The 19,482-nt window shown below is 51.1% G+C and overlaps 5 protein-coding genes across 10 annotated transcripts; 2 read left to right on the top strand and 3 right to left on the bottom strand.

Moving 5' to 3' along the window:
• Window positions 1-45: 45 nt before the first annotated feature.
• Window positions 46-3,477, top strand: LOC136186959 (carnitine O-palmitoyltransferase 2, mitochondrial-like). 2 transcript variants are annotated; one of them, XM_065974450.1, is made up of 13 exons: window positions 75-112; window positions 163-215; window positions 279-556; window positions 617-720; window positions 768-901; window positions 951-1,153; window positions 1,208-1,467; window positions 1,518-1,877; window positions 1,936-2,152; window positions 2,204-2,522; window positions 2,585-2,702; window positions 2,759-2,977; window positions 3,092-3,477. In XM_065974450.1, the coding sequence occupies exons 1-11, from the start codon at window positions 83-85 to the stop codon at window positions 2,586-2,588; spliced, it is 1,962 nt and encodes a 653-aa protein (XP_065830522.1). In that variant the 5' UTR covers window positions 75-82; the 3' UTR covers window positions 2,589-2,702; window positions 2,759-2,977; window positions 3,092-3,477. The 2 variants fall into 2 exon arrangements, with proteins under 2 accessions (XP_065830523.1, XP_065830522.1); XM_065974451.1 differs by lacking the exons at window positions 2,759-2,977; window positions 3,092-3,477 and having other exon boundaries at window positions 46-112; window positions 282-556; window positions 2,204-2,608.
• LOC136186972 (mitochondrial tRNA-specific 2-thiouridylase 1-like) lies at window positions 3,165-6,101 on the bottom strand. 5 transcript variants are annotated; one of them, XM_065974467.1, is made up of 6 exons: window positions 5,946-6,101; window positions 5,614-5,876; window positions 5,401-5,566; window positions 4,365-4,439; window positions 3,930-3,977; window positions 3,165-3,863 (listed from the first exon to the last, which is right to left on the bottom strand). In XM_065974467.1, exons 2-5 carry the CDS (start codon window positions 5,723-5,725, stop codon window positions 3,965-3,967), a joined length of 366 nt encoding a protein of 121 aa, XP_065830539.1. In that variant the 5' UTR covers window positions 5,726-5,876; window positions 5,946-6,101; the 3' UTR covers window positions 3,165-3,863; window positions 3,930-3,964. The 5 variants fall into 5 exon arrangements, with proteins under 5 accessions (XP_065830539.1, XP_065830540.1, XP_065830538.1 ...); XM_065974468.1 differs by having other exon boundaries at window positions 3,165-3,866; XM_065974466.1 differs by having other exon boundaries at window positions 3,165-3,977.
• On the top strand, window positions 5,762-6,614 carry LOC136186975 (uncharacterized). The gene is made up of 5 exons (XM_065974471.1): window positions 5,762-5,896; window positions 5,955-6,063; window positions 6,116-6,229; window positions 6,283-6,345; window positions 6,399-6,614. The coding sequence occupies exons 1-5, from the start codon at window positions 5,796-5,798 to the stop codon at window positions 6,510-6,512; spliced, it is 501 nt and encodes a 166-aa protein (XP_065830543.1). The 5' UTR covers window positions 5,762-5,795; the 3' UTR covers window positions 6,513-6,614.
• LOC136186952 (extracellular matrix organizing protein FRAS1-like) lies at window positions 6,494-17,042 on the bottom strand. Its single transcript, XM_065974443.1, has 12 exons — window positions 16,889-17,042; window positions 16,726-16,836; window positions 16,599-16,636; window positions 16,204-16,308; window positions 16,097-16,145; window positions 15,890-16,051; window positions 15,410-15,832; window positions 14,318-15,351; window positions 10,681-14,251; window positions 9,349-10,634; window positions 9,061-9,297; window positions 6,494-9,005 (listed from the first exon to the last, which is right to left on the bottom strand). Exons 2-12 carry the CDS (start codon window positions 16,802-16,804, stop codon window positions 6,636-6,638), a joined length of 9,354 nt encoding a protein of 3,117 aa, XP_065830515.1. The 5' UTR covers window positions 16,805-16,836; window positions 16,889-17,042; the 3' UTR covers window positions 6,494-6,635.
• Window positions 17,043-17,127: 85 nt separating this feature from the next.
• LOC136186960 (cyclic nucleotide-gated channel alpha-1-like) lies at window positions 17,128-19,455 on the bottom strand. The gene is made up of 9 exons (XM_065974452.1): window positions 18,461-19,455; window positions 18,358-18,416; window positions 18,240-18,301; window positions 18,101-18,189; window positions 17,947-18,049; window positions 17,744-17,898; window positions 17,605-17,688; window positions 17,460-17,556; window positions 17,128-17,400 (listed from the first exon to the last, which is right to left on the bottom strand). Exons 1-9 carry the CDS (start codon window positions 19,381-19,383, stop codon window positions 17,128-17,130), a joined length of 1,845 nt encoding a protein of 614 aa, XP_065830524.1. The 5' UTR covers window positions 19,384-19,455.
• Between the last annotated feature and the right edge of the window lie 27 nt (window positions 19,456-19,482).

A 19,482-nucleotide genomic window follows, 5' to 3' on the forward strand; every position in this document is an offset into this window, starting at 1 on the left:
TTGACGCTATTTACAAAATGCTGATTTTTGATAGGTAGGATTTATGGATCATGTGTTTTTTGACCACACCCGGATAGTCGCCATGCGATGTTGTGTTCGTCCTGCGAAAGCGGTCAGTAAGAAACGATTTTGGACATCGCATCTAATTCATTTGTCGTCTAGAAGTCTTATTGGAAGCCCGTCTCTTCCGTTCTCTCGTCCGTTCGCTCTTCGAGGTGAATTCAACGATTTCGGGGGGGGGCCCCAATCATGAATGCGTACCAATTTCCTTCCACCAGCAGCTCGTCGACGACCAATCCGGACGATAGCGATCTTATCCAAGAGAGCATCGTGCCGACGTTTCACTTCCAAGCGAGCCTTCCTCGCCTGCCCATTCCTCGACTCGCCGAAACGAAACGTCGTTATCTGAACGCCTTCGAACCGATCGCATCGTCGAACGAGGAGCACGCGTCGGCGACGAAAGCGATCGACGACTTCGCATCGAACGAGGGCCAACGTCTGCACGAGGAACTCGTCGAACGCGACAAGGCGAACAAACATACGAATTTCATTACGGGTGAGAGCGATAGACTTTGGCGGAGTTTTTCCGAATCGAAGTCTTTTCTTTTTTTTATAGGGCCTTGGTCTAGTATGTACTTGCGTGATCGTCGTTCTATTATGCTGAATCACAATCCTTTTCTACTCATGCAGGATGATTCTCGTCCAGAGTTTCGTGACCAGGTATTGTTGAACTCTCGGGTATCTCTTTCTCTATTTTTTGTATATAGCTTGTTCGTGCCGCCGTTCTGATTCGATCGAGTCTACGCTTTATGAATTCCCTTCGCAAGAGCGTTCTGGAGCCGGACGTTTTTCACACTCAGCCGGACAAAAGCACTACTCCATTTTTTCAAAATTTCATTAGGTAAGGTAATCCGCGAAATTATGAACATAGTCTCATTTTTTATGTGTAGTCGAGTTCCCAGCAGTCTTTCCTGGTATCCTGCTTATTTTCTGTCGGCCTTTCCTCTGGACATGTCCCAGTACAAAAACCTCTTCTCTTCAACGAGAATTCCACAGCTCGGTCGAGACGTGCTTGTAGCGGATGAGCAGGCAAAACACATTGTTGTGCTAAAAGGAGGCCACTTCTACGCATTTGACGTCATCAAAACCAACGGTACACACAGTATATAAGCAGTGTCAATACCTATTTTTTTCTTTTTTCGTGTAGGAACGTTGGCTTCGACGTCAGATATTTATAATCAATTGAAATCGATTTCGGAGGATCGTGCGCCTCCCGCTGTCCCCGTGAGCGTGCTGACGAGCGAGGAACGCGACACGTGGGCCGTCGCGCGAAGCGAACTCGAAGCGACGAACAAAGAGACGCTCAATCAGATCGATTCCGCTATTTTGCTACTGTGTCTCGACGACGACAACGTCGACAAATTCGAAGATGCGGTGCCCAGTTTTCTTCGCGGAAACGGACAGAACAGGAAAGCGGAAAATTTAAATAATTAAAATATCAATTATTAAATTCCTTTAGATGGTTTGATAAGTCGTTTCAATTGATACTTGATAAGAGCGGTCAAGCCGCCATTCACTTCGAGCATGCCTGGGGCGACGGCATCTCGATTTTGCGCTACGTCAACGACATGTACAAGGACTCGCTTCAGTCCACGTTCAGTCCAACGTCAATTAGAGGAGGAGAAAGTGGAGAAGTGCGTCGTCTCGACTTCAAATTAGATTCGGAAGTGCGCGTGGCGATTGAGAAAGCAAAGAAACGATTCGATGAAAGGGTCGCCCAGTTGAGCGTTCATCATATACAGTACGAAAAATTCGGCAAGAAATTTATTAAGTCGAAAAAACAGAACGCCGATGCAATTCTTCAACTAACATTGCAGGTGACGTCGAGCACTGATATTTAAATATCTGTTTGCGCTCTACTGTTTTTTGTCTTAGGCTGCGTTTTATGCTCAGTATGGCTTTATTCCCTCTACGTATGAGTCGTGCTCGACGGCGGCGTTCAAGCACGGTCGAACGGAGACGGTTCGATCGGCAACTATGGAAACGGCTGCCTTTATCAAAGCCATTCAGTCTGGAAACAAAAGCCAATTGGCCGAGCTTCTGACTAAAGTTTCCGCCAAGCATAGTACGCTGACTGGGGAAGCTCAGAAAGGTTTTTTTTTGAGAGGGCATGTCTTTGAAGGCAATGACGTTTTTTTTGAAGGTCAAGGGTTTGATCGGCATTTGTTTGCCTTGAAGTGTCTGGCCGAAGAGAAGGGCTTGACGCCGGAATTTTTTCAGCATCCGTCGTATCTGAAGATGGGGCACATCATTTTGTCGACAAGCACTCTTCCACCGGCCGAAGCTCTCGTGTTTGGAGGGTTTGCTCCTGTAACCCCCGACGGTCTGGGAGTGGGCTACGGTGGAAGAGATGATGTTCTTGGATATGGAGTGACAGCGTATCCAACGAGAGATCCTTTTGAGTATCTCAAGAACGTTGAGAAAACTCTAGATGTGATCTATGATGTATTGAAGTCAATTGCGTAAGTCACACAGTGACGTAAATGTCCGATTGTCTTGTGCATTTCTGATTGTATCGCTGTAGATGAAAAGATCACATTTGACGTCACTTCATCGCGTCACTTCACACGTCACATCTTCACGTGATCGCAACGCCCGGAGAGAGCTCTTTCGTCGATAGGCGAGGCTTCTACAGCAACAAGGCACGCTCGAAACATCTCGTTTTCTCTTCAAGTGATCGCGCACGTTTTTTCAGCAGGCGATATCGGCGTTGCGCAGATGAGCAGCCTTTGCGAAAATATCTTCGCTTGCATCGAAGACGAGCGGAGAGGTGGATATCTCAGTAAGCGTCTTTGCGTAGTTTTTCGTTCGTTTTGCAGCCTGGGGCCCGTGTTCCCTCGCACGTGGCCCCCGCGCTCCTCTCGCATGATCGGCCTTGGGAAAAATCTATTCGCTTGCATCGTGGACGAGCAGAGAGGTAGGCATCTTCGCGTAGTTTTTTTCTCACGACGTCCCGGGGGCCCCCTTTTCCCTCGCGCGCGACACGATTTCATCAACTCCTCACTTGTGTGGGATAGCTGATGTGTTTTAGACTGGAGTTGCTAGCAAGCATAGCTCTCATATATGGCGGAAATTGTCTGCAAATCCAATCAAAGAATCGGAGGGTGGAACAGAAGTGAAGACAAACTGAGGGAGAGTAGAACTTTCTTTTTGGCATGTTTTGCATGAAAGTAGAAGTAGGTGCACGCAGCTTTTGATCTCCAGGGTATGGAGACAAAAGCAGATTCGGAACTCGCGCGCGCGTACGTATGCCATTCCACGCGCGCGAGACGCCGACATGCGTTGGATGCAGGCGACGTAAAAACGCGTGCGCGGGTTCTGAAGGCCAGGCAAATGCGCGTTAGGTATAAGCCGAGCAAAAGTAGGGGAAACTATGTTCAAAATTTTATTGAAAATACTAAAAACGCCTATACTCTGTGCTTTTCGCCGGCGCTTCAGTTGTAGCATCTCGTCTGTCGTCTTCATCAGAAATGTGTGCCTGTAGGGCTGCATACAGGCACACTTGCTGTAGGCATCATTCTCCCAAAGAGACTACCAATGAAGAAGGTAGCATCCAACGGGAGATACACGCCATAGATTGGGCAGTTTTCTGCTCGGGGCCGCACAACCACTTCAGCAGTTGATATAGGCCTGCCCAGGAGTCGGCGGCAGTTTAGACGTTATGGCCTCATACCACCGGAGGCATACAAGCAGTTTGAGGGATTGCACCTTATAATTAAGTTGCAAATCCCGCGGCCCCGCAACATGGGCCGGACCCGTCTTGCTGAGGACGTTGGGACCGCGGTCAACCTCTTCGTCTCCTTCTGCTTGATAAACAAAGGAGAAAATGAGTTGGAGGCCCCATGCAGCGCAATTGGAACGACCATCACCTTTCTTCGTTGCCGTTGCAGTATTCGGTCACGCGTCAATATCGATATCTACAAAAAAATACCAAAATGTATCGTTTGAAGACAATTTGATAAGACGAGGTCAAACAGACAACACATCCCCACAGTTTTATAAAGAAAAATTAGAAATCGGAGAGGTAGCACAAATTCACCAAAACCATGAGCTATAGCTCATGGTTTGCTCAGCCGCCGATTTCAAATCTTACGGCACCAAACTATTGAGCTATCGTTCTAAACGCTTCGCGTCGTCAGATCTGCACTAGATAACGAATTCGTGGCAAAAACGCCGCTCGAAATTTGGGAGCGGAGCGAAAGCCGTCCCTATATCGAAGAATGCGGTGTTCCGAGACCTCGCAACGGCGATAAGGAAGCGAGAACGTACCTCGGTGCTTTGGGACTAAACGAAGAGCGTCTTACTTGGGATATTCCGTTCCTTTTGCGCCGAACGTTAGAGACATGCGTGGCCACGTGCTTGATATAGCGCGCTCTACTCTGGAAAAAATAAAACTAAATATTTATATCTCAGTCATTAGCAAAAAATTAGCTACTTTGTATCACACCCCCGCCAAGACATGTATTCCCCGAGTAAAACACAGCAAATTGACCCGGAGTAACAGCCCAAACTGGTTCTAAGGTGGAGACCAAAAACTGGCCATTACCAATTTCTTTCACACTACATTGCACTAGAGGAGCCCCATGTCGTACCCTCACTTCACAGTCGGATACACGCAGTCCTTCGACTGACTGCCAATAAACAGGCCCCACGGTAAATACGTCTCTATGTAGTGTGGGATGATTTCGCCCAGGTGCAACGACCAGATGATTTTCCTCTAATTTTTTGTCCACAACATAATGAGCGCTCTTTAGCCCAGCAATGCGAGCTCGTTGTCCAATCGTGTAGTAGAACAAGCCAGAATGTTGGGCGAGAATACGCCCACTTTCATCGACCACGTGCCCCGGCTTCTCATCCAGATAATTACTAATAAAATTTGAGAATTTTCTTCGTCCAACAAAGCACAATCCCATGCTCTCGCGCTGTCGCGCTACCCACTCTAGCCCAATGCGTCGCGCAAGATCCTTGACATCCGACTTGAACATCATTCCGAGAGGAAAATCGACATTCGCAAACGCGGATGTGGGCACGGTCGCGAGAAAATAGCTTTGGTCCTTCGTTTGGTCGCGAGCGGCGAGAAGCTTAGGCATAGAGGTGGTCGTTCTGTCAAGTCGAGCGTAATGTCCCGTTGCTAGGCGACTATAGCCGGCATTTTTTAATTCAGTCAAAAAGGATCCAAATTTGATGTGACGATTGCATAGTACATCGGGATTGGGTGTCAAACCGAGTTCACATTGGGAGAGAAACGTTCTGAATCGTTGGAGAAGGATATATCATAAACCCTGTCTACTCCTATTTCCCCCTAGCGATGTTTTTGGGTGTATGTGTGTATTTTCTTACTCGAAGACTTCGTTCCAGTAGTCTTTGACGAGACGAATTCGCTTGGAGGCGATTCCCAAGTGTTTGCATATCGCTTTCACCTTAGCGTAGTCGTCTTCGGCTGTGCATTGACCCGATTCTTCGCGTTCGTCCCAGTTCTCCATAAATACGCCGGTTACGTTGAATCCTTGAAGGAAAATTGAGGCGAAAGCGCCACACGTAGGGAAGCCTTACCGCGAGACAGCATCAAGTAGGCTGCGACGGTAGAATCCACGCCGCCCGACATCGCAACGGCGACAGATTGCTCGGCAGACGCTCGCAACGACGAAAGGCGTCGCAAGGCCATTATCTAAAGCCACGTGAATCTGCTTGATGACGTCACCATACTAACCCGATTGTTCTCGTTGTCGTCGAATATGCCTTGGTGCGTCAGTAGGTGGCATGCTCCTCTCCAAGCGTGCTCTCGCCCGTCAATGTGGTGCTTTGGCGAAAGAAATCTGCGCAGAATGGTCGAGACGTAAGAAAATGAACAAGTTGCAGCGCGGCGTCCGTTCACCTAGACTTACGTGTTCTAGCTGGCACATGGACGTCTCCCCAAATGAAGCTTTTGATAAAATAGTAGAGGCGGCCAAAAAGCTATCCCAAGAGCAACACGAACTGTTCGAAGACGCCGAAGTGTCTAAGGTAATGAAGGAAGACTGCTTCGCCTCACGCCCTATATAACGTAATTAACTAGGAAAACAAAGACGAGCTCTTTCTCCAAATATTCAGCTATACACCCAAATGCCAATACCTGGATGTCGTCGAACTGCATTTGCATCCCGGTCAGGAAAGCGGAACGCGAGTGGAGGTAAACTCCCGTAGAAATCGAATAGACGCATCTCTTATCCCTTGGGGGGAAAGGCCATATCGTTTTCCTCCGGCTTTTGGCCGGCCTGGTTCCCCTGTGGACCTATTTGGAATATGGTATGTACAATTTTCACCTTCGCTGCAAATACCTTCTTTAGACTGTCTTCTAGTTGTGTTGCTGGATACCGTTCACAGATGGCGATTTGAACAAGAAGAGACTCGAAGCGTTGAGGGAAGCGATCACAGTGCCAGTGACTTCAACGGATAATCTCAGTAAATGCTGATATCCAAATCTGGGAGAATAGCACGGCATGCATTCTGGCTCTACAGATAGTAGAAAAGTTAAATATAGGTGTGACCAAAAAACGGTGGATACCCTCCCTACGTGGTGTACATGCTTGCCTATACTATACTTCAGTGTAATCATCATAAACGTCGTCATTCTCCTCCTTTACCTCAGCTGCTGGGGCTTTGTAGCAACTGAGTCTGCTATCGGCGTCCTCATCCGACCCGCCGCTATCCACCGATTTCGTTATCTCCGGGTGGCTGTAGTCATCGGAAACGGACTCGGATGACTTCGCCTCGTCGCTTCCCCTTTCCGGCTCTGCCTCTTCTTTAGCTCGTCGAAAACGCAAGACAGCCAGAACAGCCAAAACAGCAGCGACGAGCGCAACGAAACCGCTGACAGCGGCACCGGCAGCAACTCCAGCAGACACTCCAGAATCCTTCACATCCAACCGAACGTCATCATCGATTTCAAAAAACCCCATATTCGTTCCTTCTTGGACGCTCTGATCGCGAGCAGTCCGTACGATTTGCCCACTAGCAACGCTTCTCTTTCCCAATCCACCGCCTGCACTCGATATCCGGTACAGAACTTGAAGATGCCACACGCGACCGGCGTCGATCTCGTATAGCGGATCGCTGACGAAGTTAAAACCGTCTACGCCGGCCATTTCAATGATAGCCCCGTGCTCGGGATTATCGGCGGCGAATTCGGCTCGAAACGGGACCTGGTTGAAGCCCCTGTCTACCGTGTCGGGCTCCAGACGATCGAGAAGCTTGAATCGATGCGCGAGCTTGGGCGACGGTCGAAGACAGCCGTACTGCGGCGCGTCTTTATCCTGCTCGCCTTTTGGATCGTAATAGGGCAGAAATCCGTCGCGACCGCTGCACAGAAACACCGATTCGATTGTCAGCTTGAACGAACGTCGAAGATCCTGCGACGGATCCCAAAGCACGCGACCGTAAATAGTCTGGCCTTTCGAAAAGGCCCCGCTATAGGCTAACTCAGAAAAATCGACACCTGATTCCATGGGATCGGTGAGATATTCCTCCACGCTATTGTGCAGGACGAATTCGGTGTCGAGACGATACTCTTCGGGCACGGGCTGACTGACTTGAGTGAACGAGATGGCCATGTCGAAGCGCACGGGCGCGTGCGGCGTACAGCTGGCCCGCGACGACGTCGATGGCCCCGTCGCTGCTTCGTACTGGTCCGTCGATTTGACGGTGCACGGAATGAGAAAGACGGCGTACGTTCCCGTGTAATCTTGCGTGGAGAGAAGACTGGACGCTCGCCACCATTGCGCCGGACTATCGAACGAACTTTCGCTAAACATTTCGACCAAATCGAAACGAACAGCGACGTCGGACGGCGGCTCGACTCGCGATCGAACATCCTTTAGCGCCGGATGACCGAGAACGAATTTTCCACGAAATTTCGCGTCCGTTTTGAACGTAATTTCAAATCGGCCGTCGGACGGTCGAATCAGCGCTTTCATGACCTGAAGATTTCCGCGGCGAGACGACTCGGCGCTGACGCCGCTCTGCCACAAAATCGCCGAATACGAAAAGGAGAACTTCATCTCGGTCGAGTGTTCGAGCGATCGCCAGCCGACGCTCGTCGGCGCCGTGTAGACGTAGGCGACGTGAAGAGGCACGGTGACCGAAAGTTCCGACGACGTCTCGTCGCGAACGCCGACGTTCGTCGTCACCGTTCCGCCGCACACGTCCACCAATTCCGTCATGTGATAGTAGGCTTCGAACGTCCAGAGACACGTATTCAAATCCAAGTGCTTGTAAAGTCGCACGGTGTTCGCGCCGCGCATCGACGAGTCGAATTGATGCGGACGCATGTCGCGAGCTGTCGTCGATTCGCTTTTAAACGCGGAAGCGGCGGGAGATATAAAGCCGAATGACGTCAGCGAGGACCATTCGTCGTAGTCTAATAAATTCGAGCAAACGTGTCGTTGTCGATACGACGACTTGCTCAAGGCGAATTTTAGATCGTCAATGGCAACAGTCGACAGAACGGGAAGAAGTCCGTCCTGATGCGGAATTTGAACTCGAATTTTCATGTGATTCGCATGATCGCTATCGCGACCGTCGATATAATCCAAGTCGGCGATAAACGACTCGGCTTTGAAGAGTTCCAAGACGCCTTCGGACGTTTTCGTGCCGCAGATGGAATTGAGCCATCCAATGACGACGGATTGCGACGAATACCAGCTGCCGAGACTTCCGCCGACGGCGTCGTACGGCTGAACGGAGCAGCGAACGAGACAGCGCGGACAGAAATAGATGCTGTCGAGCACGGAAGACTTCGTCGACGTGAAAACCGTGTCGTCGTCGAGTTGATCGAACGGACGCTGAATGCCGTCGTCGTCTCGCGGCGGAGCGACTTCCCAGCGGAATTTCGTGCGATTGGCGAAGAAATTTTCGCTTTCGCATAAACGACGAGTGGAATCGTAGTTAGGATGACGAGGATCGCATGGCTGAAAGAGCAAAAAAATCTCCAAAAAAAACGGACGAAAAACGCGTCTAACGTACCAGAACGCATACAACTGGGTACCCTGGAGAAGGATTTGGCGAGCGATCTCGAACCGCGTCGTATTCCAGTAAGGAAACGACGGCCGGAATGTCGGGAAGAACGATGCTACCTCGCGCCGCCTGGCGATCAACAATTTGAACCTGAGCTGTAGATCGTTCGCCCAAGACGGCATTGACTGGAGGTCCCAGAATAAGATTAAACGTTTCTTCCCACTCCATTTCGGCTGAATAAAGTACCTGCGAAAAGACCGTTAAAATAAACAGAGAGATCCACGATCTTTTGTGTACCTCTATCGTGACTTCTACCCGACGCTGGTTGGACTTAAAAGTCAGATCTTCAGAGAACGGTTGGTAGTCTTTAGCGGAAACGGCGAGACCGTCTCTCGTGCTGCAATGAACGGTCGCTTCGCCGCTAGCATCTCCGCTACGCACGACGGCAACAGTGAACTTCGTCACTTGATCAAAGCCAACCGGCTCCAAGACTTTGTACACAGAACGGTCAAACTGAAGTCTCGAAACGTCTTCGGGATTTGTGATGACAACGTCAGCTTCGCTCTTACGCCCCTGCGTCCCACTGACCGGCGAATGCAATATCAAACTAAACATCTCGTCGGGCTCTTCCGTCGAATCGTCGAGTATCGTCACTTTGCACGCCTTTTCCGTCTCGCCGGGCATGAATCGTACGACGTACGATCCGTCGACGTAATCTTCGCCGGGCGTCGCTGAAACGGCGGCGGCGCGCGTGGAGCACGTCACCGACGATTCGTATCGCGTGTCGCCCGTTCGCACGACCGTCGCCGCGAGCGTTTCGTTCTCGCGAGCGAAATACGTCGATTCGGAAAACGACATTGACGGCGCGTCGTCGACGGAGTCGTCGATGTAGACCGTCGCTCGAGCGGGACGCTTCAACGTGGCGCCGGACGCTAGCTGAAGCGCAACGCTCAGACTTTCATTTCCTTCCAACTCCGGATTCCCGACGTCGTTAACGATGTCAAAATAAAATGATTTCGTCCGTTCGTGGGGAGCAAAGACGAGCTGTTCGAGCGTTGGTACGAAATCGTCGTGGCGTTTCGCCGAGACAGGATTCAGCTCGTCGACAGCGCACCAGACTCTCGAATAGTGCTGCAAGTCCGGACCGTCGCGGAGAACGTCGACAGATACGCGACCGTCGTTTTCCCCAAAAACGTATTCGGACTTGCTGAAACGAATCTGCGGCTCGTCATTTGGACCTAGAATCGTCACCAATGCCGTCGCCACGTCGCCTAGCGTTCCCCTGCTCGGCCGCGACAATTTGACGTGGAACGACTCGGCTAGTTCGTAGAGGCTATCGTCTATGAGATCGACCGTGCAAACGGCCTCGGTTTCGCCGGCTAAAAAGTAGACTCGGTCCGTCCGTCGAATGAAATCGGAGCCGGAGATGGGTTCGAGGCCGCCCGTAGCCGTCTCGTCTTCCGTGTAGCAGACGACCGAGCTCAAGTCGCTCGTGTCTCCCGTTCTTTTGAGCAAGACGTCGACGTGAGCACTACCGCTCTCGTTCACGTTGATAAAAGAACGAGAAATAGACATACGAGGTTCTAAGAAAAAAATCCAATAAAATGATTAATTTTCGGCATTTCTTACCGTCTTCCGTGTCGTTGATAATCACTTTGGCTCTCTTCAAATTGCCGATCAATGATTGAACTGGGTCGTCCAAAATAACGGCGAAAAACTCTTCGTTCTCGTACGCGACGTCGTCAATGATCGGCACGATGCACGTCTTCTCCTTCTCCTTCTCCTCGAACTGAATTCTCGCCGACGTTTGGACGTAATCTCCGTCGTCCGACGTCGCCGTTCCGCCGATCGTTCGACACGAGACGTACGAGACGACGTTCAAATTCCCACTCCGACGAACCGACAACTCGACGACACGACCCGTTTCCCTGACGACGTAGACGGCGTTCTCAAACGAAAGTTGAGACCAGCGAATATCGAACGTCTGCGCCTGCAACGAATTCGGCGTCGCGTCAGCGACGCTGAACGTAAAACGATCGCTCGTCGCATTTCCGCTCTTCACGTACACGACGGCGGAATTGTCTAAATCCGCTTGAGTAAATTGAAGAACCGGCGACGAGAACGATGAACACAATGGGGCGTCTTGACACAGGGCAATATCGCCGTAGAGACATTTCTCTTGGATGGTGTATAGCAGAGTTTTGTCGTCTGTGTCGTCGTCGGTCGCTTTGAGGCGTTCTGACGTAATTCGGCCCACTCCTCTAGTCAAGAAATCGAGTCCTTTATTCGTGATTATTCGCGGAGCGCCGTCGTCGATTGGAATGATTGTGACGTGAAAAGATTGCTGGTGAGTTGTTCTTATCCACTTTCCTCCTCGCTGCACTAGAAATCCAACGTTCGTACTGTCCGACACTTTAAACTTGAACGAATCGTCAATCGTATTGGTTCCGTCGTGAACGTAGCTGATCTCGTTATCAAGAATTTCTCGCATTGTGAAGGAATCCGCGACCGGTCGCTCGTCGGCGCGATCGAGACGACCGTTTCTCGGTCGAGACGTAATCGTGAAAACGATTCGCTCCGCCTCCGTGTCGGGATCGTCGGCGTTCAACTCGAACGGCGTTATCGCTTTTCGTTCGCCTTCGGACAAGCGCAGTCGGCGATTCGTCACGACGGGCAACGAATCGTCGACGATTTCGACGACGATAGAAAACATCATCGAAACGACGTTCGTCCCGTCGGTGACCGTAAACCGAAAACGATCGCGCTGGCCCTCGTCCGCGCCCAAGTGCCGATACTCGATCGCACCGGCGGCCAAATCGACTTGAGTGAAATTACGCACGGGCACGCGAGGCCAATCGATCCACGCCAGTCTCCCGTAAAGCGGCGGATCGACGACAGTAAAAACGAGCTTCGAATCGTCGCTATTCGCATCCGTGGCGCTTAATACGTCCGTCGTTAATTTCCGACTAGAGCCCTCCTTTAGAACCAAGCCCGTGTTCCTCGTAACCCTCGGAGGCACCCGATCTTCGAAGATGTGTACAATGAAGTCCTGGTCGAACAAATCGTTGCCGGCTCCGTCTGTCACGTTGAATTTAAAAAGATCGACGCCGCCGGACGAGTCGACATGCTCGTATTGCACGCGACCGGCATCGATGTCCGATTGCGTGAAGGAATTGACGTCGTTCACCGTCAATTCAACAACGCCGCCGTTCGCTAAGAATTTTAGTCGACCTTTTGACGGATCCGACGAGAGAGTGTAGATCAAGCGATCGTCTGGGGTGTCGATGTCGCTTGAGCGAAGAACGGTGGGAAGAATCAGCGCCGATTCGCCGACGTTCAAGCGCAATCCGGCGTTGACGATCACGCGCGGCGTTTCGTCGTCGACGGCGACGATTACGATGCGTAAAGTTGCCGTCGCGCCGAGACCGCCTTCGTCGGAAACCGTCACTTCGATGCGATCCGAACGCGCCGTAGTGCCGTCGCTGTGCTCGTACGCGACCCGTCCGTTCGCGACGTCGCGCGCCGTGAACGAGGTGGCGATTTCGCCCGCTTTCGTTAGGCGACCGTGCGCCGGTTGTCGAATCAAAACGAAGACCAAATCTTCGCTGGAACTATCTAAATCCGTTACGCTAAGAGATTGATTTGTTATGAAGGCGAAGCCGTCTTCGGGACATTGCAAAGTGCTGGCGTCGATCACGGGCGTTTCGTCGTTCACCGGCTCGATAACGATGTCTATAGTCGTCGCGGATGACGTCTGCGCGCCATCGGTGCACTGCAGAACGAACGAATCCGAGTCTGGCTCAATACCGAAATGCTGATTTTGCACGTAGCGAATTCGACCGGCATCGAGATCGGCAGTCGTGAAAGAATTGACGGCAACTCTAGGGGCCTCGTCGCTCTCCAAATAACCCCTCTTCGGCAGCGACGTCACTCGACAAACGACGTCGCCACGAACCGTGTCTTCGTCCCTAACGAGAAGATTCCGCGCTCGGACGACGACAACTCCTCCTTCTTCAACTCGCATCTCGTCGCCTTTTACGATCGTCGGCTTGATATTATTCACCGGAGCGACGACGACGATCACCTCTTCGTCGGTCCGTCGATTGCCGGCATCGTCGCTAACGGACACCAAAAACGAATCCCTTAATTTCGCCGGCCCGATTTCGCCTCGAATAACATAGATAATCGCCCCGTCATCAACTTGGCCCTGGGTAAATTGATCCCCAGTCGTAACATTATTCGCATCGACGTAGATTCGTCCTAGAACTGGAGCTCTTGTCAGCGTATAGACGAGTTGACGATCGTCCGTGTCCGAATCGGTAGCGGCCAATATTCGTCGCGTTATGATCTTGAACGAATTTTCGTCTACGTTTACCCGCTTCGTGGCGGATTTCAACAGTCGTGGAAGATCGTTGTCGACCGGCGTGACGACGACGTCGACGACGGTGCGCACGCGAAATTTTCCGTCTGAGATAGAAACGCCGAAGTCGTCTCGTCTCGTCTCCGAGCCGTCGTGTTCGTATTTGACGAAGCCTTGGGCGACGTCGAAAAGCGTGAAATCGGTGCCGACTCGCATTCGGATTTCGGATCCTTTTTCATCTTCTTTCGTCAGTGTTCCGTGATCGGGAAGCTGGGTAATAGCGAGAAGGAGACTCGTCGATTCGGCGTCCGCGTCGCTGGCGCTAATGTGCGTCAGATTGAACGTCGCTTCGTTTCCTTCCTCCACCACCAAGGGCTTTAAATCGCCGAATTCAGGCGCTCGATTGTTCACCGGATTGACGACAATCGCGAAATTTTCCACCGGGCTTTGATTGGTTCCGTCTGACACGCGAAAGCGAAAGTTCGTCTCTATCGCAGTCGTCCCGATTTCCGCGTTCGGCGTCCGATAACGAACGACGCCGACGTCGACGTCGCGCTGCGTGAATTCGTCGACGGAAACGTTGGGACGACGAGACAATTCGAGAATTCCAAAGCGAGGCGGCGTCACGATCGAGTAAACGAGAGTCGAGTCGTCAGTGTCGGCGTCGGCGAAAGCGAGCTCTTGTCCAGTGATCGCCGTCACCGTGCCTTCGTCGACGGAAATAGAGAGCGGGTACGACAATCGCGATACCAGTCGCGGCGACTCGTCGTCGAGCGGAATAATATGAATCGAAAAAACCTGATCGCGTAGAACATTCGGCGGCGAACTCGCATCCGAAACCTGAACGCACCCCCCCAAAGTATAGAAATCTCGATTCTAAATATTTTATTTATTCGTCTCACTCACCGTGAACTGAAATTCGTCCCACAGTGCCTCGGATCCCGAATGATTGTAATAAATTCGTCCCGCCGTCACGTCCTTCTGCGCGAACGCGTCCACGCGCTTCTCCATCAGCCCCGTACCCGGCACGACCGTCCATCCGCCGCTACCGAGCTTCGACGTCAATATCTTCTTTCGTCGAATCACCGTCCCTTCGGACGAAAAGCGCGTGATCGTAAACACGAGCTCGCCGTCGTCGCTATCGACGTCGTGCGCTTCGAGATGACGTGACGTAATCGCAATCGTCGCGCTCTCGTTCACGACGAGCCCACTATTGACGACAATCGTCGGTGGCTCGTCGTCGACGAGCGTAACGTTAACGCGAAAAAGAAATTCGACGACGTTCGACCCCCCGTCGACGACTTTCGACCCCCCGTCGACGACTTGAAGCAGAACTTCGTCGAAGGAAACTTCGGCGCCGTCGTGAACGTAACGAATGACGCCTCTCTCGACGTCGCGTGCCGTAAACGATTTCACCGGCGTTCGTAGCCGTTCGACGTGACCGTAATCGGGTCCGTCGACGAGGATAAAAATCAACGAATCCGACGAATCGTCTCGGTCTTCGACTCGCAACTGTCGTTCGGATATCGTCTGACGACCGTTTTCTTCGACAACGATCCCCGTATTGATGACGACGACCGGTGGATAGGGACTCGTTGCGACGATCAAGATGATTCCGACTGGGGACGTCAATTGGCGATCCGAAACGCGAAGAGCGACGTCGCCGCGAGAGTCGAGTCTTTGATCGTGAATAAATTGTATATGACCGGCAATTGCGTCCACATAGGAAAACACGCTTCCCGTCTGAAGCACGATCTCGTTCGCTCCGTCGACGCGAATCAGTTTTCCATTAGATGGTGGACTGACTATTTGAAGGAGAAGTTTCGAGGAATTTGTATCCGGATCGCCGACGCGGATTATTGAATCATTGACTAAGACGAGTCCCCCGTAGACGGTTCGAATATTTTGCCTTACAATCAGAAAAGGAGGTTCAGTATTGCCTAATAAGAAAACAAAAATATTTTAATTAATTAAGAAATCGTTTTTTTATTGATTTACGTTCGCATAATCTCTCGTCCGAATTCTGATAATAACCGTCGCCGCACGCCGTCACGCATCGACCGCTCCGACGAAACGTGCCGTCGACGCATGCGCGACACGTCGAAGCGTCGACGCATTCGTCGCACGACGACGAACAGCTTTCGCATCGTCCTCGAAATCGATTCGCGTACTGTTTCGCGGGGCATTGACGAGTGCAGGCGTTTCCGAGCAAAACGTAGCCGATTTCGCAGCGCGTGCACTGGCCAAATCGACTGCAGACGTCGCAGTTCGTCGGACACGCGAGACACGAGCCTCGCGTCGCGTAAAAGCCGCGACTGCAACGCGAAACGCATTGGCCCGTTTCTAGGTACGATCCCCTGTAGCATAGCGTGCAATTCGTTTTTCGACCGGCGGAACATCGAGCGCAGCTTCGGTGGCATTCTATATGGGAAGTTCGCGGCGAAAAATTCCCCGCCCAGTTCTTTAGTAGATTTTTACCTCGGCATTCCCGGATTCTTGCCTCGTGAGTGAAAAATCCGTCTTGGCAGTGATCGAGACACTGTCCAAACATAAGGACCTGCATCGGATCTGCACATGCCGTGCAGTGGCTGTCCGTTGCGCCGTTGCAGCTCGAACAGGACGAATGACAAGCGGTCAACTCTGATACAAAAATGAAACCAGCGATCTTTTTCTCGGACTTCTTACCTTGACAGCGCGGACAACACTCGTTCGGCTCGAGCGCGAGAGTTTCGTTCTAAAATCACGCGCGCGTTCCCACACCGAACCCATGCTGTGGCGGAAAAAGTTCTCACCGGTGAGCACGTGATGGTCGCGCAAGGAATAATAGACGAGCAAATGGCGATCGATTCGTTGCAGATGCACGTCCGACAGATCGATGCATTCCAACTCTCTCCGTCCTATGTACATGCAAATGTATGAGCGCCCCACCGAGCCTATTGTGTCTATCAGTTGAAAGTCGCGTGTCATCGGGAAGCAATTAGGAGGGCGGGTGCGGTAAAGAGAAAGCGCGACCGCGAATCTTAGATCGAGGGAGGAAAAGGGGCGAAAAACGGTTTAGATTGATCGAACGTTCGTCGGGTACGAGAACTATCTATTACGACCGGCGTTTGCCACTGCCTCGAGGCTCGAAATGATGAATAGGAGATCGCGCTTGCGTGGGTGGAGGGACTAAAGGGGGTCTGCTCACCTTAATTCTTTGGCCTTTTGCATCGTCGAAGCAATCGCCTTCGAAAAGAAGAGCGACGAAGCAATTAGTGTCGGGGGGACATTAGGACGCTTTGCGATCGAGGCGTATCCGCTGTCGCTTCTCTTACCTTGGGCTACGTGAGCGAGATTGGCGATGATGGAAACGACGATGAAAATCGCGAGTCCGAAGAATCGAGCGGCGAACATCGTCGCGCGGCTTTCTCCGACTCTTCGATCGCCTGTGGAAGAGACGTTTGGTTGCGTTTTCGTTTCGTTGCCCTCATCACGTACGATTAGAGCGGAAAAGTCGAGAACTTGAAGCCGCTCGCTTTGGGATTTTTTCTCCTACGTCCGAGAGCCGCTTCCTTTGTACTAGTAGCAAATTGTCACGAAACGAAAGCGTTCTTTTCTAGCTGTGCCGAGGAGGCGACTGCTGTCCGAGATCTTCGTGTCCGTGATGCCCGGATGTTCCTTGGAACGTGTCTGTAACCTGTCAGTGCTGTCGGAAGTAGAATTGAATTAGAGTTGTTTTATTTTGGCTCGAGTCGCTCATTTATAATCGGAGTGGTAGTGGTTGGAACGTGAAGACGATTGACGTCGTTTATGTCTGGCATTGATAGAGTGGCCGGACTACGTAGTGACGATTCATCTCTGCGATGAATCGTCACTGGAACCTGTGCCCCATTAGAACTAGATCGGCTCCGTCTGACTTTTGACGACTCCGACGACGGACTCTCTAGGACTTTTCGCTGCACGCCGTTTGCAAATTGCAGGCGCTGCATCGCTTTTCGACGAAGTGCATCCTACACGTACAGCGGCAGAAATACGTAGAAATTCGTTCGAAATTCGTACGAGAAACTACCATGAATTCCGGATGATTTTTGAACGGTTCCTCGAGATCAGTTTTCGTCAGGACAAGCAATTCAGAATACCCGATGGAGTAAACGTCCGCAGTTCGCCTAAGGTGCATAAGTGTTGCAAACAGAAGCAAATCAAGTCAGACAAACTTGTTGCTTCTATTAATGCCCAGTAAAGAGATCTCTCCAAAGTAATCCCCTGATGATAATTGACATATCAGATCACCTGTTTCTCTATAATATCAATCAATAAATAAAGTTTATTTTAGATGAAAAGCTCCAATCTTACGTTGTAACTGCCACTTTTCCGTTGCTGACTATGTACATCTCTCTGCCGACGTCGCCATAGCGACACACAATGTCTCCGGGTGTCAAAAGCAGTGACTGCATCTTTAGCACCAATTCGTGAAGTAGTCCAGGAGGTATGTCTCCAAACAAGTCAACCTGCACGCAAAATGACAGAAACTTGATTGTCAGCGGCACTGCACGTACTTTTCTCAGTGTAGTCAAATTAGCGTGCACCGCCACTTTTGCTCTCAGTTTGTCAGGCAAATATTTTATAGCCAAATAGGCGTTTCTATCTTCGATTCGTCCTCTGAATTCAAATGAAATCATTAGACTATTATTTCAATGGCATTTCGCTTGCCTTTGCCTCGCGTAATCGTACCATCTTGTCACTTTTCGTTGCACTGATTTCGGTGCTCCAACTCTTCTCATATAGCGTTTGGTAGAGTCCTAAACGAGAGTCCGTGCCTCGTATAATTAGTCGGCTTTCGTAGACGAACTAAAAGTCTTTCGAAATTGGCTTGATTTTCGTTTGCATTGGAAATAATTTGCCCAAATTGACCTAAAAAATAAAATCCCATGTATGCGTGTATAAGCCAGATGGAAAAATCCTCTTACCAACCAATGTTGCAAATATGAACACTCCCAACATATAATTTGCAATTGTAAATCCAAATCTGAAAAAAATTCAAGCAAAACAGAAAAAAATTTCCATACGTACTCCGCTCGTGTCTGAGGTGGCGGAATATCTCCAATCGTCGTCAAGGCGAGCGTCGCCCAATGAAAAGAGTAAAGATATTTGATTTCGGTCAGAGCGAACGTCCCATTCAAAGCCGGATAGACCCAACTATTGATTCCAAATCCTTCCTCTTTCGAGAGAAGAAAGTAGAAGGAGGCGTCCCAGTGAATGCAGAGCGCGATCAAGTGAACGAGCTTCACGACGCGAAAAACGAACGATTCCGAATAGTGAAGTCGCGATTCGATCATTTTCGAAAAGTTCCACAATCGAAAGAGCTTGACTAGACGCGGCAATCTCAAAAGCGGATTAACGCCGACAAGCGGACTCAAATAGATCAAATCGAGCGGCACGGACGCGAGCACGTCGAACGCGAAGCCCCACGAGCGCACGTAACGCCATCGATGCTTGCATCGAAGAATGCCGTCTTGAAAAAAGCCGAGATTCCATCGCACGACGACGTCGATCGCGTAAACGACGTCGGACGTGTAATCGCCGGCGAAAAATATCGCCTCGCCCTCGGTTTCGATGAAGGCGATGCGCGGCATTAGCGTCCAGTAGTTGTAAAGCACGGCGAGACATAGAACGATCGTCCAGCCGAAGAAGAAATCGCCGTGCGGATCGACGAAGAGTCGACCGAGCGGCGGCGATAGAGCGGCGCGACTTTCGTCGTTTGTCGTCAGCGGCTCGCCGGAGGAAAGCGCGAGATCGCGAACGCCGTATTTGTCGAGAAACGAGTCGCGTCGGGCGTCTGGAACGCCCGCTGGATCTCCGTCTTCGACGGCGGTGACGGGCCCCCGACGAGGACGAATCGCATGGGTGAATCGTAGCGCGAGACGCAGGCGCTTTATCGAGCGCGACCATCGGCCGCTTCGCCTGCGAGATTTATTGTTCGCGGTATCTTCCATGGTTCGATTAGGGATGAGGGACACATCGTCGTTACCAGGACGGCGACGGGAGGCGATAAATGCTTTGTCAGTCCCACGAGGGCGCGCAAATGAAAAAAA

The sequence above is a fragment of the Oscarella lobularis genome, chromosome 5 (assembly GCF_947507565.1).
Source record: "Oscarella lobularis chromosome 5, ooOscLobu1.1, whole genome shotgun sequence".
NCBI classification, from domain to species: Eukaryota; Metazoa; Porifera; class Homoscleromorpha; order Homosclerophorida; family Oscarellidae; genus Oscarella; species Oscarella lobularis.